The sequence below is a fragment of the Venturia canescens genome, chromosome 1 (genome assembly GCF_019457755.1).
Source record: "Venturia canescens isolate UGA chromosome 1, ASM1945775v1, whole genome shotgun sequence".
In the NCBI taxonomy this organism is placed as follows: Eukaryota; Metazoa; Arthropoda; class Insecta; order Hymenoptera; family Ichneumonidae; genus Venturia; species Venturia canescens.
In genome coordinates, this window is record NC_057421.1 from 22,177,944 (window position 1) to 22,200,248 (window position 22,305).

The 22,305-nt window shown below is 38.6% G+C and overlaps 3 protein-coding genes across 6 annotated transcripts in view; 2 read left to right on the forward strand and 1 right to left on the reverse strand.

Moving 5' to 3' along the window:
• Positions 1-261: 261 nt before the first annotated feature.
• Positions 262-6,865, forward strand: swm (Zinc finger protein swm). 2 transcript variants are annotated; one of them, XM_043433238.1, is made up of 9 exons: positions 262-464; positions 917-1,035; positions 1,270-1,618; positions 2,037-2,204; positions 3,040-3,401; positions 3,623-3,871; positions 4,088-5,469; positions 5,600-5,851; positions 6,330-6,865. In XM_043433238.1, exons 1-9 carry the CDS (start codon positions 406-408, stop codon positions 6,408-6,410), a joined length of 3,021 nt encoding a protein of 1,006 aa, XP_043289173.1. In that variant the 5' UTR covers positions 262-405; the 3' UTR covers positions 6,411-6,865. The 2 variants fall into 2 exon arrangements, with proteins under 2 accessions (XP_043289173.1, XP_043289174.1); XM_043433239.1 differs by having other exon boundaries at positions 3,148-3,401.
• LOC122419017 (sodium/bile acid cotransporter 7-like) lies at positions 6,851-11,092 on the reverse strand. Of its 2 annotated transcripts, XM_043433245.1 has the most exons (6): positions 10,880-11,092; positions 10,098-10,360; positions 9,743-9,959; positions 9,247-9,473; positions 8,992-9,135; positions 6,851-8,596 (listed from the first exon to the last, which is right to left on the reverse strand). In XM_043433245.1, exons 3-6 carry the CDS (start codon positions 9,906-9,908, stop codon positions 8,102-8,104), a joined length of 1,032 nt encoding a protein of 343 aa, XP_043289180.1. In that variant the 5' UTR covers positions 9,909-9,959; positions 10,098-10,360; positions 10,880-11,092; the 3' UTR covers positions 6,851-8,101. The 2 variants fall into 2 exon arrangements, with proteins under 2 accessions (XP_043289180.1, XP_043289178.1); XM_043433243.1 differs by lacking the exon at positions 10,098-10,360.
• A 127-nt stretch (positions 11,093-11,219) lies between these two features.
• Positions 11,220-22,305, forward strand: part of Lk6 (Lk6 kinase) — a 72,879-nt gene continuing 61,793 nt past the window's right edge. Inside the window, exon 1 of one of the 2 annotated variants that reach the window (XM_043433240.1) lies at positions 11,220-11,503. In XM_043433240.1, coding sequence (XP_043289175.1) covers positions 11,486-11,503 — 18 coding nt within the window. In that variant the 5' untranslated portion in view covers positions 11,220-11,485. Of the gene's footprint in view, positions 11,504-12,325; positions 12,345-22,305 lie in introns of those variants that run through there. The other variant, XM_043433241.1, reaches the window with a different exon arrangement.

Here is a 22,305-nt window from a genome sequence, read left to right on the forward strand (position 1 = left end):
TTCATGATGAAAGAAATCAGGTATATCTTCACTAAACTTATTCATTCTAATCAAATAAATCTTAAACAATTTATCATCACATTTGTCAACGGTGTCTCTTTGTTATTATTTTGTTTAAAAAATTTGAAGGAACTGCCGTTCGTTTTTCCGGTAGGTATCATACTTCAGAGTTGTGCCGTAAAGTGACGCTTCGAGCGGCAAATTTTTAGAGTAAGAATTGCCATCTGCTCTAAATCCTCCGCCCCACGTTGAATTGAACACAGTGTGTGGTAGTGTGGAGCGATATTTCAGAATGGCGACTGTCTTTACTTAAGAGAGTACTTATATTCCAACGCTCGTAATACGTGATAATTGTGACGCAAAACAAACATTTTTCATGTGCATTATATCGTGTACAAAATAAAAATGATTATAGAAAATCCTGATCAATTCAAGGCGTGGCTCACAGCCGTTTTGGAGCCCCTGTAAGTAGGCCAGCTTGGCCCGATTGTACAAACTCCCTCGCTGTTTGTGAGCTTGTGTATATGTGTGTGTGTGTGAAAAAATTTTTTCTTTTGCTCATCTCGCGGTTATGGATAATGTATGTAAAAGAATGTACATGTGCATCCATGAATTTTACTCCGCGTGTGGGATTCCGATTTAGATTCAATATCCCAATCCGCATTCGTCCTGATCTAGTCTTTCAATATTACTATCATGATTATTTTCTCCGGTTTCGGTCGTCCACTCAATAGACAATATTTTTAGTTTTTTTTTCCCGAATTTCGTTTAAATCCTTTAATTCGTCTATTTTCAACCATTATTTCACACTTCTTCCGTAAGCTTTGCAAACTGCCAAATCAATTGTAATGCTGCTTCAACTTTGTAGCTAATGGATATTAACGAGCGATCATCGATTACTCTATTGTATTTACAGATGTGACGCAGACCCTGCAGCACTAGCCAAATATGTGTATGCTCTTGTCAAAAAAGACAAAACCCTGGAGGAACTGCGTGTTGGAATGGTCGAACAGCTCGATGTCTTTTTGCAGCAAGGTATGATACGCTACAAGTCTGGTAAAATATTCATAAGAGAAATACATCAGTGAAATGTAAACAACAGTGTTACGAGGATATAAAATTTGGAGCAATAACATCCTGGAAACTTTAACTTTAAAACATTCTAAGAAATTTTTTTCATACTGTCAGACAATTATTTAGATGAATTTTGGCTGTCATAACTTTTTTTGTAATCGGTCACTGATATTTGAAATTTTTTTCTCCATTCAGAAACAAAGAATTTTGTTGAGCTCTTGTTTAAAACGTTGGAGACACAGGAATATGTTTTACCACCAATGACTAAGCCAGAGCTCGGTGGTAGCGAGACCCCACCCACAGGAGCTATTCCTGTGGCGACGATGATCCTTCCTGGGGAGAACATTATTGAGACGACGATCCCATCAATCTCAACGATTCCACCAATGCCAACAATACCAACGATGACGCCATTAGCTACAATCCCACCAAATCCTGTTCAAGTTAATGGGTCAACCGCTATGTTACTACCAATGAAACGAGAAACCAGAAAGTCTGACTCTGAGAAAGATGACAAGGAGAAGGAAAAGCGACCACGAAGCCGGTAAATTGACAAATAAAAATTCAAATGTTTTGTAATTTTTTATATACTACTCGGTATGTATAGTTGTACGTTGGTTGTAATTATCCATCGTACTTTAGATAAGATTCATCTTAAATGATCTGTTTGAACAATTATTCGATTCTGTTTGAATTTCCATCGATAGGCTTGGATTTATACGTAAAAAATATAATTTATCGATTATCATTATTAACAAGAAAATCGTAAAGTCATAATAATTACGTGACACGTGTATTCAAAGGAACTCGAATTTAATAGATTAGTTGGAGTAATTTGCAATTTCATCGCTACAATCTTGCAATTATGTAACACGATTAGATTTTTTTCTTCAAATGCCATGTCTAATGACATTTGAATGATCAAAACTATTCAATACTTCGGAAATGAATTATGTGACTAGGGGCCGAATGAGGTCGAGAACGAGGTCGAGGTCGCGTTCAAGATCGTGGGAACGAGATCGGCGAAGGTCCAGGAGCCGGGAACACATACGTCGGGATCGTGAACGAGACCGGAGTCGTCCATGGAGGAACAAATCTCCTCCTGCAAACGCTCGCCGACATGAGCGAAGGTTTGATAAAATGAAAAAAGTTTTAAACGCAACCCAGTTATCGATGTCTTGATTCTATCTAAAGATTTAAGGATGTATGGCGTGTCAAGTGAGTCTTGTTTGAGTCTAGGGCAACTTTTGACCAGAAAGAACTAAAAAACAATCGATCTATCTATGTAAAAAGAGTAAATTGAGTGCATAAAAATATTGAAAAATGGTGAACTTACGTTCCTGGACGTGACTTCGCAGCTCACTTCTGCGGCAACATCCGAAACGTCTGCACTTTTTGTACAGAATTTTTCGTTTGTCATAGAATGTGTATTTGCAGCTGTTCATTCTTAGTCATAGCGATCACATTTTTCCGTATACTTTTTCAGTGCGCACCACGAAACTTTCAATATCAAAGAATTCTCTAAAACCGCGAATTGTAATGTACTGTAATGCTCTGTAACGATTCATTTTACGGAATTATCGATATTGAAGATTGAATTGTTTGATCGCAACAAACTTTTTTTCATCCATTTTTCTTCTGTAAAAACTAGCGAGAATCGTTTTTGCTTATTCACTCTGCTATCGTTAAATATCAGCATAAAATTGTAGCAACGTTCGAGCACAAAAAAAGATTGTACCCGTAGAAAAAACGAACAAAATTTCATTGCACTCAACGCCCAATTTTGAATATTTCTCGATTAGTTATATCAGCATATTGCATGTGTAAAGTGGTCGGCTGCACAAAGTAGTAAAGTATCGGAAATTTTTAAGTTGAGTAAAATAAACAATTTTTCTAGCCGCACATCCTTAAAAAGTTTGAGAATTAAGAGATTCAAGAAAACTTGATAACATTCCATTTTCTCAGACGTACCAGAAGTCGGAGTACGTCACCCTTGCGTTCTCGGGTCCGCGACGGTCCCGAGATTCGTGATCACAGAGCTCGTTTTCGTAATCGATCACCAACTCCACTTAGATCCCGTTCACGTTCGAGGTCACCGGATCGTAAGAAGATCGACCGTACCGATAGAACCAATGAAATTCCTCGTCCCGATCGAATTGACACGAGTCCCGGTGGCACCCCGACTCAGGACAGCAATCACGGTGATATAGATATGAGGCTTTCAACGACTAGTCAGTCGATACAGAGCGTCGTCGCTGTTGCCTCCAATATTTCGAACAATCAAACCGGTAATTTTCAGCCTAAACGACGATGTCGAGATTTCGACGGTGAGTAATCATTTCTATTAACATAAATGTTCTCTCCCTAAAAATCTAATTGTATAGCTTTTCAATGAATGTCGATATACCGATCTAGTGAACAAAAGTGTGGATACTTTCGACACTTTTTTTATGTTTGATCCGTCAATGCAGTTGGACCCAGAAACAAGGAGCATATATTCACAATTTTTTGTACTAACAAGTTTATTGTATTTGTGGCGTAATTTCAGAGAAAGGTTATTGCATGCGCGGCGATCTTTGTCCTTATGATCACGGTACGGATCCTCTAGTGCTCGAAGACTCGGCCCTGAGCCGTGTTCTTACATTTGGACCGCATGGTACACAAGCTCCTGGTACAGTACCTGTACCAGCTGTTCCGGAAGCACCTCCAGGACACAACGGAAATGCACCGCCGCCGCACCTCCCGCTTGCTAGCTTACCACCGCCTCATCTACGAAATCAGCATCATTCCAACATGGGTATATTCAGTATTCGTATACGACACTTGTAGCACACAATCTTAAAGACTTTCCTCGTTGCGTTAAAAAATCATCAATATGGGATACTGATTATGGCGGGAATGTAAATTGTTTATTTAAATGTCAAGGATGGGAACAGCTGCGATAGTGAAAAAATGTTATTTGCGCAATATTTCCATCAAAAACTGATGGCAAATTATTCGGAACTGTCGACAGGTGCCTTCGCAGAGTACAACCCAGACGCTCCGAGTATGGAGCCCCGGCTACCGTGGGGTCGACATCCGCCACCTGGGCCTGGTATATACGGACGAGGTCAACGGGAATTGATTAGTGTTCCGGTGATACCTCACTCGAATCCATCGGATATGGCTCATTCGCAGAACAATAATCCATTGAAGAGGAAGCAAGCGTTTGATTTCAATCGTCTCGGTCCGAAGCAGCGCGCCATTCACAATCCGGCAAATTGTTCTCTCGAATTGAAGAAAGTACCGCGTAGTATGAACAATATAACCCAGTTGAACAATCATTTTTCGAAGTTTGGTAAAATTGTAAATATACAAGTGAATTTTGGGGGTGATCCGGAAGCGGCACTCGTTACGTTTCAATTGCCGACCGAAGCTAAAGCCGCTTATCGTAGTACCGAGGCTGTGTTGAACAATAGATTTATCAAGGTACTGTGGCATAACAATCTCACAAACAACGCGTCAGGTGGTGCCATTGAAAATGTGCCCCCGGGATGTAGGCCGTCGATAAAAGAGCGTCTGGGTACGGCGATGCCATCGTTGAGCATGAAGCCTGAGGACAACGAGTACGTGCCGACGCGTCGCCCGAGTGAGGAACAGCCGCAACAGAAACAACAACCACAACAGCAGCAACAACAACAACAACAACAACAAATAACGCAGAGTCTCGTGCCAGCTTCGACTAAATTATTCGTAGCTCCTGCACAAACGATTCCAACACGCGAAGACAAAGTTCTCGCCATTAAAAAGACCCAAGAGATGCTCGCAGTGAAAGAAACCTTGAAGAAGAAGCAGGAAGAAAAGAGGAAGGAGGCCATTAAAATAACTGCCGATTTGCGTAAACGAAAACAAGAACTCCTGAACAAACAGTTAGCCGAGATGCGTGCATTGATCGAAAGAGCCGAAAAAAATCCTGAACAGAAGGAGGCCATTATGGTCACTATAAAAATGATGCAGCAGTCAATCGATGGCTTGCGAAAAGATCTTGCTGCCAATGGACAAACCGGAGCAACTAAGAGCCAACCGAAATCACGAGAACAAACTCAAAAGGAAATTCTGGATGCCGAATTGGATCTTATGACTGCCCAGCAGGAAGGACAAGATGCCGGTGAATTGCAGAAAAGGCTCAACGAGTTGAGAGCCCAAGCGGCCGCATTAGGACTCGGTACTAGTAACGCGAGTACTCTCAATAGAATCGTCAAGAGTCCACGCGTCATGCGCGGCTCTCACACGGTCTCGTATCGAGGCCGTGGCAGAGGAAGCTTTGCTCACGTTTCCGTCGATCATAGACCCACCAGTCTTCTCATTTCCGGCTACGAGACGGAAGAAAAGACTGAAGTATTAGCTCATTTTCAGGTAAATACAGGAACCTCAATTGAACAACTCAATTAACTCGTCGCTCAGTGTCCCATTCGTTTGGTAAATTACATTTCAATTTCCATGTTACATTTTTATGCAATAATTTTCACCGCATTTCTGGTTGCAGCAATATGGCGAAATAGTGAACCAAATAGTCGACGACGCAACACCATCGATCGTCATAAATTTCAAATCCAGAAAAGAGGCTGAAGTTGCGTTAGTCAAGGGTCGTACCTTTCAGGATAGGCTTCTGTCCGTGACGTGGGTATCGGGTCATCATTTACATCGTGGAGGAGCTGGTTTAGTTGGCAATTTGAATGCTAACGTAACTCGTACTGAGCAAGCGCCACCGAACGCTGATGACGAAATCGACGTAGAAGTATGAAATTTATGCACCCATATTATATTCTAATAGAACTAGAGAAAATTTTAAGCAAGACGGAAAAACGCTGCGAAACCTGTTTCTTATAAATATTAAAAACGAAATTATGTATTCAATGCTATATTTTCATCTGCTTATCATGAAGCGTTGATTCGAATATCACAAGAACTCAACAAATACGTGTGAAAGCATCGGGACTCATTTTTACGAAAAAGTTCCGAGTTCCGTTGGATCGCGTACAATTTTTATGGAATATGAAATTTCAAATGTGACCAATCTTTACTGCTACGGAAGTATTTCATTTGTGAAACTGTATTTTTCGTTACTTCTTTTCGTCCAATCGGATGTCATCGGAAGGAACGTGATAACTTGATTATTATCGTCACTGTCGGTAGCACGTTGATTTAACTTAATAACATTAATTCGTTGGTAACTTTGTTTCGTTTGTTTTTTTTTTTTTCACGAATTCATTTAGGGTGCGACCGAAGCTCTGCTACTAGAAGAAAACGAAGAAGAGGAGGACGAAGACGGGGAACCGAGAAGTTGGCGACGATAGCAGCCGGGTCCTCGTAAATTGTGACAAGAGTTCTCGTTCTTATCATTCGGAAACAGCGAAATTGTAACGAGTTTCGTTTGTGACGACAAACCAGTTCATAAAAAAGCACCACCGCCTAAAAACCGAAGCTCGGTCGTTACGAGGCAAAAACCCGTGTTTCACCGTTGAAACTTTCGGTGTCCGTGCACATCAGCGTTAAAATGAGTGTTATAATATTTGTTATATTAAATGTAACCATGTGCACTAACAGTGACATGAGAAGAAGCGAAAGAAAGAGAAAAAAGGGAGAGTAAAATGCGTGAATTACGTATCACAAATAGAAAAAAAAGAAAAAAAAATATGAGAATAATATCTCAAGATTTCAGAAAAAAGAGTGAGAAGCAACATGAAGCAACATGCAACCAAAATTATCCCATTATTTGTAGAATAAAATCGCTATGTTTTGTATGGGAAAAGTCGCCACTTCTTTTTATTGCGTTTAATGTCGTAAAACCTATTATTAGCATATACGCTTTTTTTCTACTCGATTCACTTTAACGAGTATTTGAGTTTGTTCTACAACCATTTACATTTTCAAAGCATTCGTGTTATGGGATTGCATTTTTTTTTGAGCACGTTAATGAACGGTGTGTTATCATTATTTTTGTTAATTATTGCTATCGAATTAATATATTTGATTTTTAAGATACAACATGTTGTAGCTTAAGTACAGAGGTAAGTGTAAGACAAACAATTTTGTACGAATCAAATTGGTCGCTGAACGACCCGAATTCTTCATATGTATATATATATATATATAATGCCATCTAAGTAGTAAAACTATTGTGCGCAATTTTTTCTCTCGCAAATTCGATTTATATCGAGAATAAAGTTGATACTATGTCGTAAGAATTTTTTCGTTTGTTTCTAACTACAGCCCGATCGGTCTTCAATTCTATCATGCGACATTATATTATCACAGAGTATCGTTATATGCCTCCTCAATGACTATTCTTTTAATGCACTAGCCTTTAGCACTCGAAAAATGTTTATATTTATCCTATGAATTCTCGTATTAAAAGCCCAAGAAATCGGACTAACTCGAACTGATTAAGCTCCTTTCTAGTCTACAATCATCAAGAGTGGTGGTCAAGTGAAAATACTCGTGACTGACAGTTCGTAACAATTTACGTTATGAGGATAAAAAAATTAGCGAAATTCCTATATAAAATCAACACAAGCCGCGTGACAAAATTTGTTATTTTATCAATCTGTCTATGGTGTCGCAATTTTCGATGTTTTTCTGGGAAAATGTATGAGCATAATGGCATGTTTGATAAATACTTCTGCGAAGTCTTGAGGTTTGAACAAACAATTATCAAGATGTATGTACGATGGAAAATACGAACGAAGCTGAAACAACTGGTCGAATTCAATCGAATGTTGAGTTCGTTGAACTTGTATAAACCGCATCGTCAGTAGTTAATGCAGTTAACCATAGTTCATCGTAATTTCCTTTTGTAGTACGTGAATTAAGTCACCATTTCATCGCATAATATGAACCTGTCTCCCAACTAATTTCAAAAACGACTAGTGAAATCGTATTATTATTATCGAATTATATTCCAAATTCCTTTTTATCAAACGCCTTCATTAACCATCACAAATTCCTCAGATACTTGATCGTGTTGGGAATTATGAATTGATTTTCGTCAGGGTGATATCCAGCTTGCTAAAAGACTACCCATGAGCAATTGAGCAACCGGCAAAATCGAGAGTGGAAGACTAATGGCTGCGCCGTGAGCCGACCCGTGATAAGCACCTCGCAAAAGCCAACCCCCGAGACCAATCGATTTGTGTGTACTCGTAAATAGCGCAGCAAGAAGAATATGTTTCGGTAGCCATCTCGAGCACAAGAACCAGCATAAACCGGTGATAAATAATTGCCCGATACAGGCTATGAGTACGCATAATAATATGTCGATGGCATGCAGTGATGTCACATCAGCGTTAATAGCATCGCAAAACCAGTGATAGGCCGTCAGGAGAAGCAACAATCGTGGTATCCACGCGGTACGTTCCTCTTTGTAGAAGCTCAATTTCGATACTGTTGTCTGGAGTCCCATACCAACTCCAAAAGGCAGAATTGTGCTGTAAATCATTTCGCGAATGTTGATACCAACGAGAGGAGGAGTAGACGCTCCCAGCTGGAAGAAACCAAATAAATTCATTAAAATAGCCCTTGAAACTTTACAGCTGCTTCTATTATAAGTTCGTTACTTAGTTTTTGCCTCAATATTTTGTTCAATTCACATTGTTTTAATTTAATGACAGGTCTACTGCTCTTGGTAGTGAAATCAGAAAACCATTGAATGATACTACGTGTAATCCTAGACTCTGACAACTTTTTTTTCAGTCGTTAAACCTAAAATGGAGTGAAAAACGATCTTAGAGTTCGATAATGTCGTATTTTGTGAACATTTCAATTCTTTGGAGAACAGAAACGAAATTTCAGAACACAACAGAGCAATTTCTCATCCAAAAATTGGGGTTGTATCCAACTACCTCGTAAGGTTGTAAAGTTAAATAATGATTCGATCACCATGAAATATAATAATATTGGAGATACGAAGAGTCCTCCAAAGTGGGATACAAGAGTTGTGACAACGCTCGTTGATAAATCGGCACTTGCCAATCTACTAAGCACGAGACTGACACTAAATGGTGGTGGCATGCAGTATAGCACCTGCAACAGACGATGTTTCAATGTTTAATATCTCCTGCTTGCCAGAGATGCTCCATAGTAATAATCTTCTATTTTTTGATAAAACTATTTTTGCCATAATTATATATTTACTTCCATTCCTTTGAGGAGCCAAGGGTTAACACTCGCATAAGTTAAAAGACAACTTCCTAGTCTGGCTATTATTGGCATTAGTATATACATGAAGGTCATCACAAATGCCAAGAGATAGCCGTCACTTAGCGATGAATACAGGGATTTTGGACTACAAGTCAGTCCAGCTTCGAAGTACGTTAAAGGCACAGCGAAATACCATATGATCACATTTCCGTTTATCACACCTGTCGAAACAGAAAATTCCAAAAAAAGCTACTTGAATTGCCAGCATGGCAGAGAAATGAAATCAAGCTCAGTCCATGAGGACTGTCTCACTGTCACAAGGTACATGAGGACTATAGAGCAGATTTTTAAAATTATTGTAGAAATGAATGAGAGTCCGATAAAAATAAGGCAAAGAACTTTCCAAATACTACTGGACCTATCACATTTATGGTATCACTTGCTAGACAAATTTACAAATGTCTTTTCAATCAAATAAGTTTGTATATACCATTGGCACCACCCAATTTTGGCTGACTAGAAGCCAATATCATACACACTATCATCATTATGAAGAACGCTAAATGATGAAATATATTCTCTCTCCTTTTTGGCTTATGGTTTGTTTTATTTTCTTTTTGCTGGTACCCTTCCGAGCACAAACCATTGTGAGGCATTGTAACAAAGTTTAGAGAACAGCAATTTGATCCAAGATTAGGGAGGTTCACCTTGAAACAAGAAAATGAAGCTGGTCAGATTTATTTGTAAAACAAAGTTCAAAACATTCAATTTGAATGCATATCAAATTTTGACGTGCGTGAATATTTACTTAAGAGCATATATATATATCAACGAGAAATACATACATTGCAGGTTCTGATTGTTGCATATGCTCCAGTCAACCTCCGTTATTATTGCTCTGTGATGGAAATAATGGAAAAGGAGGCAAGCATAGTTTGGCTGTATTAATGATGACTTTTGCAAATGATTCAGATGAGAATGAGCCAAGACCCCATCCTTGTAGAACGACATTTCGATCATTGTACAATGCAGATCTCTCAAGTGCACATTCCGAAAAATGTGCTGCGTGTCCGATAGAAAAAAGTTGACAAGCAAAATACTATGAGAGCTATAAAAAAAAAGTAAAAAAATTGGCACATATTGTGCTACGTTGATCCATGCACAATTTCGATTGGCAAAAAAATTACAAATATTGCCAAAGATTTTTCTAATGCAGATGTCATTTGAAAATGTGCTGTCAATCATAATTTTCATAAACACAGGCATAACTTTGTCAAATGAAAAGAATTTATTGACTCATCATACTGTTTTACATTTTTTTAAATTTATTATAAGGATAACGAAAAAATATATATATGGAGCAGAAAAACTATTTTATGCACAGCGAAAGAGGTAAAAAACTGATGTGAATAAAAAAGAAAACGATTGTCGAGACTTAAAGAATGTGATTTATTTTGACTGAATATTTCTACATTAACAATGCCTATATATGCTACAGAAGAACGTGTATCGTAAAAGTGTTGCGAACATTTCGTTTTTTATTTACTCGTTTTATTAAATATTTTTCATTAATTATTCAAGTAGATGGACTAAAGAGCCAGGCATGAATTTGTGCAATAGTCATAACCTGTCAAACGTTGCGTTTCATTCTCGTTCGTATCACAATTTTTTGTTCAGCTATAGCGCGTCCACATTTTTTTAAATGCCTGGTCGAATATTTTCACGATTCAGTGATCCAAATTTACTTTCACAAACACAGAAACATTTTATTGAAACGGATCAAGAAAAACCGCATTGTAATTATGTGCGTATATATTACTCTCACTGTAAGAGAAAAATAATAATCAGAATAATCACAATAATAACATTAATCAAATCGATGTATCGATATCTCGAATATATGTAGATGGCGTAACATGCATGGTCCGCGGCACGGGCGCGCGCAACAATAACAAACGTGGTGTCCGAATCAAAAGATGGCGAGCAAGTGGTAAGTGAGTAAGTGTACATTCGAAAAAATGAAAAATCTCACGGATCATAACTAATTGTTCCATTGAATAGTGAACGAATTGTAGCATCTATAACTACCGAATAATCTAAAACTAAACATAAAAAATTAGATGTAATACTTATGATGGAATACGTGAATTCGTGTGATCGCGCGCGCGTTATCGTCGAGATAGTGGTGTAAAAATGGGTTGGAAATGTAAGATGTGTTTCTGTGTGCAACGACATGGCCGGCCCGGATGAGGTGAGTAATTTTATTAATTTTAGCCTGTAAGTAAGCCCCGTTAAAGCTTCATTGAGTGTGCAAAAGATTCATCGAAAAGTTTTCTAATCGAGAGTGAAGATTGATTAGCGTGATATATTAAGACTTTGTGTCATTGTGCGTTGGTAAATATACCAGTTAATACGCAACGTGTTTTTCGTCGGCCATACTTCTTATATATACATACATAGTAGTTTCGAGGCATCGCGTAGTTTCGTGGATATTTATAATGTTCTAATTCGAACAATTTTGTATTGTCATAACATTTATTAGGAGCCGCTGCCGCGATTATCTCTGTTGAAATATTCGAACAAAGTATTAGGAAGGAATCATTTTTTCATGGAATTGAAAATGATGAATTTTCCATAACACGTGACATAGTGTTTTGACCATTTTTGACATAAATACATGTTCCAAAAACCACCGAACTTTTTCGAGTCCCGTCATATTTTCGCGCTTATTCTACCATCGTAGCTTTTCTCATCACCGGTAGTTATCTCGATATTTTGAAAAGCAACCAGTAATAACAGTTCGCTATCCCCTTCATCACAACACCCCGGCATATTTAGGTTGCAACGTGAAGTCGCAGTTGATTTTCAAGGACATTGTGCCCTTGCCGGTACTGCTGTGGGAGTTTAAGGGCGTTACAGAGAACATGTACATTTAAGAAGTGTTACATCGACCTGCGGTTCGCGATCAGGGCATCGGTAACATCGTTTCAAACGCAACGTGCCTTCGAACAATGTTTATGCGCTCGTTTTGCGTGCGTAACACTACCCCGAAGTAACAGACCCAGATGGATAGGGGGTCAACATTTTGACCGGTAAGTGAGACGCCCGTCTCAACAATACTGATCGATACTGAATTCCCTGGCTTTTTTTTCGACGTAACATAATTTTTTGCAGCATCGAGCTAATATCGTTTTTACAAATAATCTAAATTAAAAAAAACTGAAATATATTTTTCTAATAATTTGCTACCCAGTTTGAAGGAACTTTCTGGGTCAAATCGATTAGACAATGGTCCTCGACCCCCAGATTCGCCCTACATTTCTTTACATCGTTACGGATCTGAAGTGCAAGTATTTTTTTTACCAGATTATGCATTGATCGGTTGAAAGTTCATTACGGTCGCACGTAACAGTGGAAATTCGATGCTGTTTCAGGAATCGTGTCAAGGATTCCCGATTCTCTCAATACTTTGCCGCCTCTTTTACATAGTATTTGTAAAACAAAACTATTATTAGATGAGCCTAATAAAATAAAGCCTCAACGAGGATTCCTTGCGAGCCTATCAAGACATTACGAAAATACGTATTAAAGAATGATTCCGGGTCTCTGTTATTAGTATGCGGTAAACGAGCCTCGTTTTTCACGAGTATTCATTGCGCTTGGTGTGTAAACAAAAGGTCTCGAAGCGCTTCTCTGTTTTCGAGCCTGCTCACTCGTTGAACGGACCGTTTTTTCGAAAGAAAATTCGAAATGATCGCAGATTTTCGAAGTATTCCATTTTTCCTCACTTTTTGAGTCAAAATTTCGAAAAATGAAAAATATTTCAAAGTCAGTGTTCCTTTGACGCACCGAATGACTCTTACCGACAGTTTGACGGTCATAAAAATTTTACGAAGTGTTGGTATTTGGTAAAAACTGTATCTTTTTCACCTCGAAAGTCCACGAACAAAGACACAGAATGCTCGTGGTTTGGTGCGCAAAAAAATGCCCCGTGTACGTCGTCCCTGTTGATCTGTATTTTTCCTAACGCTGAAAACGAGTCGGGGAGTCAGGGTCGCAGAGCTGCGGATGGGTAGGGCCTGGGAGGATACATAAATTTTCCATTTCCCTCTCGTCCTGACACGAAACAGTTTAGAGAGGACACGAGAGAGTGGAAATTCACCTCGACGCCGTGCTCAAGCGTGAGGTTTTCAGTTGTCATGAGAGTTCGTTTTATTTCGAAGGACGTCGAATTATCTTCAAATGAATTTTTCATTCGAAGGGACTCGGACATAAGTGTAATCATTTCTTGTTCCATTCGATGAGATTCGAACACAATTTTATCTTTTTCAAGTGACTATCGACACATTTTAACTCAATAAATTTTAGCCGAATATTTAAAGTTATTCTCAAACTAGTAGAAGCTTCACCCGAAAAATCGCAATGCCATGAGGAATCGTGCGTTTTTCGGAAAGAAAAAGAAAAGCCTTTGAAGCATGAAGCAGTGAACGTGAATTCGAATGATACTGAAAAATGCTGCGTGAGCGTGGCGTTACGGGTGTGGAAATGGGACAAAGAAAAAGGGTCGTGCGAGCATGTGTTGCATGACCGTTGAAGCGAAAGCGACGTGATGCGAGGTTCCTTGTTCCAACGTCATGGCGCCAAGTGCGAAGCGCCGAAATAGCTCACGCCACAAGGGAGGACAGTGCAGGCGCCCCCCATTTCTTCTCTCTTTTTCTCTTCGTTCTCGTTCCTCGAATTTTATTCATCGGCTGCCATACGACGTCGCCGGATTTCGTATGGAAACGTTCATTCCACGACGAAAAAAACCAAACAAAAACTCAATCAGAGATCCCCAATTACACAGCTGTCAACATGTCCGAAGCGTAAATCACTTATTAATTGCGCTCAGAAGATGGCGTAGAATTTCATGTCCGAGTATACAGCTGTAGCCTTAAAGTGGATCGTCATTTCTGAAGATTTTTTATGTCTACAGGCCTGAGTGGAAAATAAGGAGACTCGAATAAATTTCTAAAAATAATTATTTGCGGTATTTCTAGCGAATATAAAAACTGCAAAAAATATATTTCCATTGAAATTTTAAGAAATTTCAAATACTCCGACACTTTAGATTCAACGAATCAAAAAATTCTATTGCAATAATTTCCTACTTCATTAACGATCATCTTTCTGAACCTTCCAGAAAAAATTTTGCGAGTTCGTTAGACACTTGACAGTGAATCGACAATGAACATTTCCCATAAACGATTATTAACCCTTACTAGTCTACACCTACACCTCAAGTTTCTGGCGTAATAGTCACACTTTGGGGGACGATAAATAATTGAAAAACTGTAAAAAAAAAAATAAAATAAAAATACTGCAATGTATTTTGAACCTTTAAGAAACGACCGTAACGATTTTATTCTATTCGTGTTATTTTTAATATTAAAAAAAAATGTCAAAGAAAAGAATGCAGGAAAAATGACTTTTTTCACAAAAATTGATGTAGAAATCTTAATTTTCAATTAAAAAAAAATCAACTCGTTCTATAACCTGAGAAATCACGCTTTCAGGTAGTATTAGTTAAATTTGCCACGCTGGGGTGGATCGGACCCCGGATCTTCGCACGGTCTGACTTGATCGACTACCAAAACTAAACTAACGGGCCCTTTCAAATAATAACGATGAGGCTCTCTTCTTAAAGGTTTGAACTATCGACCGAGGGCACCACAAGTCCCATTTTCTCGAAATTTCTATTTGGTATCGTCGGTTGAAAAACGGCTGGGGTCCAATATACCCCGTGTGACTATTATATAAGAGTTAAGTTTGAAATCGAACGTCACTACTAATCAGAGTGTATTTTGTGTGGTGAGGTTTCTCAAAAAAATCGTTGTTTGAAAGCACATTTCAGTGGAACGGTGTAGAAAATTTTCGATTTGAAAAATACGAGGTGCGTCGCGAGTGGTGACTGAGGCTCGAGCAGTCCCTTCGGAAAGCGCCTGAGAGAGAGAGAGAGAGAGAGAGAGAGATCGAGGGTCGGTCGCGGCCAGTGAGAAGAATGCGGATCCCTTTTGACTCTCGCTTTGTTTCTCCTCCGCGCAGCAAGGAAACCTTAGAAAAAAGCTCAGCTTATGAAAATCTGTTGCATCATCGAGTCGCCAAAGAGCATTACGCAACGCGCGCTCACAGCAACATTTTCAACTAACGAAATCATGAGCGGATAGAATTCTTCGGCAAATCAGTGCTCTAAAAAGGAGGCAAAAATCAATTAAACTTCATTTCATTACATTTATCATTCAAATATTGCGTACGTCGTAATTTTGGAATCTGCGAGTTCCCTCGAAATAATTCCACTCGTTGGAAGAGAAAACCCCCAAATATCCGTAATTCAGGTCATTAAAGGTCAGGGACGCCGATTCCAAAAATTTTCATTTCTCAGGATAGAAGGATACGTTTTTAAGGGCCATGAACAGTGCAAACGTTGGAATTTTCTATTGTTATTCTTCCTTTTATAAATAAAAATTGGTTTGATGGGTTTACATAAAACCTCGCACACATTTTTTACGTACTCAGAAGTAGTGGAAAAAAATTTTGAAACATTTTTTTTTAATGCTATATTTGTGTACAATGGTGTGTTAAAAATAGCACCCCTTGAATCGGACGAGTTTATATCCAACGACTTGATTCAAATTGCATTTTATAGGGGAAGCGTATGTTTTCATTTTATAGAGAAATTGCATTTTATAGAGAAAGCCACAAAAATTGTGATTTTTTTCTTCAAATATTTTTTTTCACATATTTTAAGAATCTTTTTGCCTTTTCGTCCCGAGATGTTCCATTTTTGAGATTTGCTGTCAGAGCCGATTCAAGGGGTGCCATTTACAACGCACCATTGTAAAAAAATACCATAAAAGAAAATGGAAAAAAATAAAAAATTTTCCAGTTCTTCCGGGTATGGATAAGATAAGATTCAGTACAAGATTTTATCTAAATCCATCCAACCAATTTTTATTTATAAAATAAATTAAAAAAAAAACACCTAAAATTCCAACGTTTACATTGTTCACAGCCCTTATAATGAAAATACGTAATTGAAGAATGTGGAAAAGCATTGATAGCTGAGGAAGAGAAAGCTATTTAATATTCCTCTCTGATTGAACTCGTTAGAAATGAATTCGGACTATTATTAACCGCACAGAACTGTATCTGTATTCTGTATGCGTCGTCGTTGAGTGATAGCATCGTAAAACTTGTCGCACTTTTGTTCTCTTATTTTACTTTGACGATAATGGTTAATGGAGCAAGCCGAGCCGACGATTTTCGGTTGTAAACAAGGTGATCATCGGTTGGGTTAAATAGACGCTCGGCAATTGGCTGATTAAATATAAAGAGGGATTTAGAGTACGAGCCGTGGTGCTTTGACCGAGGTGCTTGTGTGCTTGCGATCACGTAGCAGCTCCGTTGCCTTCGGATATATTCTCATTCCAATAATAATATTGCCCGAGGCTCTCTTCATATTTTGACGAAATCGTTAAAACGATATTGGAATTAAAAAAATGTCATAAAAATCAATAATAAATTAGAACGCTATTGGAAAAGATGGCGCAATTTTAGCGTACGTTATAAACACACACTGACGCGGCCCCGAAACCGTAAACATCATAAAAAATACAAATACGATATTAGCTTTGTTTGCTTTTTCTTCTTACGAAACGTCGAAAGAAACCCGAAACCGTAGAAGAGAGCAGAGTTGGATGACCAGATGCCCTTGAGATTACGCAACGCCTTTATCGCCTAAAACTTTTCCACTTCAGTGAGCATGCTTCCAATTCAAGCGTAATTAATCCACAAAAAATGCCCCGGACAACAAAATGCACCGGTTTTTTGAGCTCTATCATTGAATCTAGATAAGCCAGAGTTTACGTTATATTTTTTGTCGACTACTCCCAAAATGTCAACGAATATTTACTCAGGCATTTTCGAGCTCGTCAAACGCGCCGTTTATCGCGCCGTTTATCGCGCCGTTTATCGACGGCTGTCAATTTGACGGTTATTTTACTGGAATATAACTTTTTGCTAGTGCGTGTGGCGAAGGTAATTTCAACAATAACAGTAAAGGATGAATGGGAACGAAAATTAGAAGAATCCGCCAACTGTATTAGTGACAATTTATTGCGTGTCAGAAATTTGTAGGAAAATCTCTAGGAGTAACTTTTTTAGCAGAGAAAGTCCATTCTCCAAAGAAAAGTGGGCTCTAATTGGCAGAACGTAAATGAATTCCCTCTGCTGAGAACTTTTCGACCATTTAAAGTTCAGCGTCTCGGTTTTATAGTTTTCAATCTGGCGAGATGTTTTGAAGGAAATGGAACTCGTTAGTGAATCGAAAAGCACTTTTCCGAGTCGAATTTTTCGGATGCCCGACGCCAATCAACGAATTTTTATAATTGAATATTCGGGTGTGAAAAATTTCGTTGAAATTTTGTTCCCTTAAAAGAAATTACGTTTTTGGTCCTTTTTACTCGCCCACAAAATCACGTTTTTATATCCCGATTGATTTTTTCTTTCCATTCGCCTAACACAACTGTCGCAGTCTGCGCTGATGTTGAAAAGCTTCTGAAAATACCGCAGTCCGAGACGCTCCCGAAATAATTCCACAGCGGTCAGTACCACTGGAACTCGAATGTAGATTTTCATGAGATGCGAAGGAAGATTCGAAAAAATTCGACATCGAATTTCAGCTCTTTCTTCGCCCTAATTTTTTATGGTCAAATTAGAGCTCATTTCTCACTGAAAATTGGCGTTAAAGTCGAAAACTCAATAATCCATTGTTTGTCCGTTGTTTGAGGCGATCGTACGATCGAGACATAATGACTTGGCGCATGTGTATTTACGTATAATAGCCGATGCAAGGTCCGGGTGTTACGACGAGTCCGAAGACTCGCTCATGTTTTTCCAAAGCGTTGCCAGCCGTCATTTACAAGGTCGGTAAATGCTGTGCCGGTACAAATGTCTACGATTATTTGACGTGTTATCGACACCGGAAACGGCTCCGTTCGTCTGATGCGTACATTAAAAGGCTCTGGAAGCATCTGAACTTAGAAATATAAACAAACAAATATCAAGAATTATTGAGTGGATTCTAAAATTAATGAGAAAACAATATTTTCCCAAAAACTGTTTGAATAACTGCACCAAGTTTTTCGCCAGAAAATTACATTTCTAGATTCAATACAATAATTCAGAGGAATTAGAAAGAAACAAGATTCCAAAATAATCTTCCCAAATCAAATAGCGAAATTTCTATGAAAAATAACGACTTCCGAAATTTTTTTTTCAATCTCTCCTTCTCTGTCAAAAATATGATAGTATTTAAAAAAAACAATAGAAACTTTTGATTTAGTAACGAGAAAAAAAAACATAAGAGTTCGCTTCGCGATATCATTAATTGCACACGCAACGTTCTCAAGGTAAAAAACAATTGAAAAGTTCTTATTCATATTCTTTCTTAATATAATCAACTCTGAACACGTTTATTCAACTATTGTTACAAATAAGCCGACAATTTCAACAGAAATTGTATTAAAACGTGATCGATCTGACGAGCACAAGTTCTGACCTCGATAAAAACAAATTCAAAAGTTCATAGGAGTCGAGAATCTCTTCCCCATAAGCACTAAAGCAATCGATAATAATTTCCTCCTAATCTACATCAAATATCTCGCACATAATTATTCACACTTTTAAATTTGTTGATTTCTTATTACACTTAAACTGGTTTCAATAAATTGGGGTTTTTCCCCCACAGGAAACCCACAGGATTTTTTGACAAAGTATTTTGTATTTTGTGATAAACAATTCAACGTTAAGAAACGAAGCAACAAAAAAAATTCTGATGAAATAATTTGCTCGAGTTATTAGCTCTTTTTCCATAACGCTGAAGTTTGCGACGTTGGAGTCCAACGAAATGTTGTAAAAAACCCTTCCAATAATTCCAGTAATTCTCCAATTTCGTTCACTGCCGAATTTGCATTTCGTAGTTTTTCAAGCTCCACCGATACTTCGTGAAATGAAAAAATGGTGAATTACAAATTTAATGTTTTTTTTCTCCATTTCGTTGGGCTCCAGCGTCGCAAACTTCAGCGTCGTCTTTTTCCTCGCTCAATCGAGCCCACGAATTTCTACTATTTGGAGCTTCGCGTTCGTAGAGAAAATAGAAAAGATGATGTCACCGTTCTTTTCTGTTCTAGTTGGTCCGTTAATGAATTCGGTATTTGATTAAACTGATAAAAGAGTAAAGACGTTGGAGTTTAAACACGGCATCGGTATCGGCTCAGTCGCTAGAAAATGTCGTATCTCTTTTGGAATTAAAATTTGTATCCTTACTTGGGTAATTCGATTGGAAAGGCTAGAGAAAAAAAAAATAGGCGGAGAAGAAATTGGAAGAGACAGCGAAATATAAAAAAGCCCACCAGCCGAAGTCAAGTCGAACGGTGTGTATTTCGAAAAGAGGATAACGACGTGCGATTTATTCGTTGTGGAATTGCATTCGGTGAACAAAACACGAGTCATTTCTACGCAATGGAAATGATGTCAAAAAGTTTTAACGCGAAGGAAAAAAAACCGAAGGTTTCGGAGGACAAACTGAGAGTCGTGATAAGCAACTAATTTTAATTTACCATGAGACAATCCTCGTTTTTTGGAGAACCGTTTAATGACAGTTGCTATAAATGTGCTATGAGCAAAAAATCAAGATCTCGATTACGCCCCGCTCCATTTGTGAATGCTCAATATCCCTCGGTCATCAATATATTTTCATTTATTATTTTCACCATTATAATCGTCGTGTTATTCACAAATAAAACTCTTGAGTTTGTTCAGCCTGTTATTTTCAGTTTAATAGTTTTTAAAACGACATTGCTGATGGATTTGCAGTTGAACTACGTGTCCACGTGGCTAAAAATAGTCCGCGTTCCAGCGTGCCGGGTAGACTTGATGTGTGCACACGGAGCGGTCGTATTGACATCGATTCCTCGCAGCTTTATAGTAAAAAATGTTATCTTATTGTCGTTTTATTTCTCTCCGCCAAGGCGATATTATTTGCATTAATATTCATAGCTGTGTGTTTAGCCGAGGCGTGTGTTCGTGTTTTCTGTGGATATTCGTCGCTGCGATAGATTTACATTTCTTCAGCGGCCTATCACGCGAGCCTGTAAAATGCGCAGTTCAATAATTAGCATCGTCGGCTCAAATTTCATTCAGCCACTAAATTTTCATCGATTTTATTTCCTCGCGACGTACGTAATTCGCTGACATCGTTAGGGTTATTGCGGAGGTAACGAGGCTCGGTAACGAAAATAATAATGGAATGATGAAACTTCGTCGATGCGCAGTGGAGCATCGAAACGATGGCGCGAAGGATTTATTTCTTCATTTCCACAATTACAATCTCTTATTAAAAATAACGACTCACATTCTAATTGTTACAAATAAAAAGCCCCGCAAGCTCGCACGCGTCCTCAACGCGTCCTCAACGTCCCGGAATTCGTTAACTCGGTCTACGGCACTCCCATCACTGCCGAATACTCGCTGTAATTTGCCTTTCGCGGTTCTTTCCATCCAACGAACAGGAGGGACTGCGATTTTGTTATTGTCCGAATACACGTCCGTCGCTTGTTTTCCGTTTTTCTACGGTCGTTTGGTTCTCCTGCGCTAACCTGCTGGCAATTAGGTTTACGACATTAATGAATAAATCGAATGTTTTGTTGTTAACCTTCGTCTCGTCGGTTCCATCGCCTCGCCGATGTATGCGCGGCATGTTTTTCTACGAGGCTTATTTATTTCACCAGGCGACTTTTTCCTTGTCTCATATATCGCTTGTTTTTCGTACTCCCTGGGTGAAAATATTGAACTCTTTCGCATCAGAAGTAGCGTGACGCGTGGAAAGCGAGCGTCGGAATTTTCCCATCCACTATCTTATCAAAAGCTCGATGACGCCCGTGAGAAAAATCACTTGAAGGGTACACGATGATGATAAAATCAAGCTAATGAGCCCACGGAGTGTGGCGAATCAATGTGAGCCTCCCTTCGGCATGGTGGAGCAACAAAAAATATTAATCTTGGCGAGCCAAGAACGCTAACGCAAGAATCGTTAGGGCAGGTCACGATTCGAGCTACGAAACGTCAACTAGAGAGGCGTCTCGCGCTCGAACGTCAGCTAATTACAGAACCGACGTGTCTGTCACGTGAACACGAATGCTGCCTAGAAGCGAGCAGCGCTGTGCAATGAATTTTATTATTAATATACATGAGAGTATGTGAGAAGCGTACATGCTTTTTCGCCTCGAGTAAACTCGGCGAAAAGGGCGAGGGTGCGCGACAAAAATATGACGAGGAAAGTCAGGGCGGGATTACGATTTTTATCTTTCAATCCACTCGCTCATTTCCAAAATAATGTAGCGCGAGGCAAGTCCGCGTACACGAAGCGAAGCATTTAAAAATTATTTCGAATTACGTTCTCTTCGCAATTTTTACATTCTGCTCTTTTCTCCGATGATTTCATGCCTTGAGGAATTCCTATTATTTTTTACGATCAAACGAACTTAATAATACATTCTTTGTGCACGTGCGGAGGAGCGAACCCGTTATTTGGACTTGTCGACTGGTAAATCCAACTGTTTTGCGCTCACGATGAGTTTTCGTTAAGGGGTCTAGCCTAATTATTAGAGTTTTCAAAAAATCCATTATTTTTTAATGCATTTTTCGAAAGTATACGCATTTAAAAGTATCATACGCGCCGTCCAGTGCGCTTCCGCCTTTTTTTAAACGCGTTTTTCTCAAAATTACCTTTTTGGGCGGCTTGTTGATAGAATCTCCGAGGCTTTTCCAAAATTTTACCACATTTTCTTTACGACTATAGTTATAGCGCATGTCATACGAATTTTGAAATTTAAGAACTAATTTTTTCGGGAAAAAACGATGATAGAAACGTGCTTTTACGTAGTTTTTCGAAAAATGGCCGCCATTTTGGCATTTTTGAAAAAATAAAAAATCGTATGATACGCGCTGTAGCCA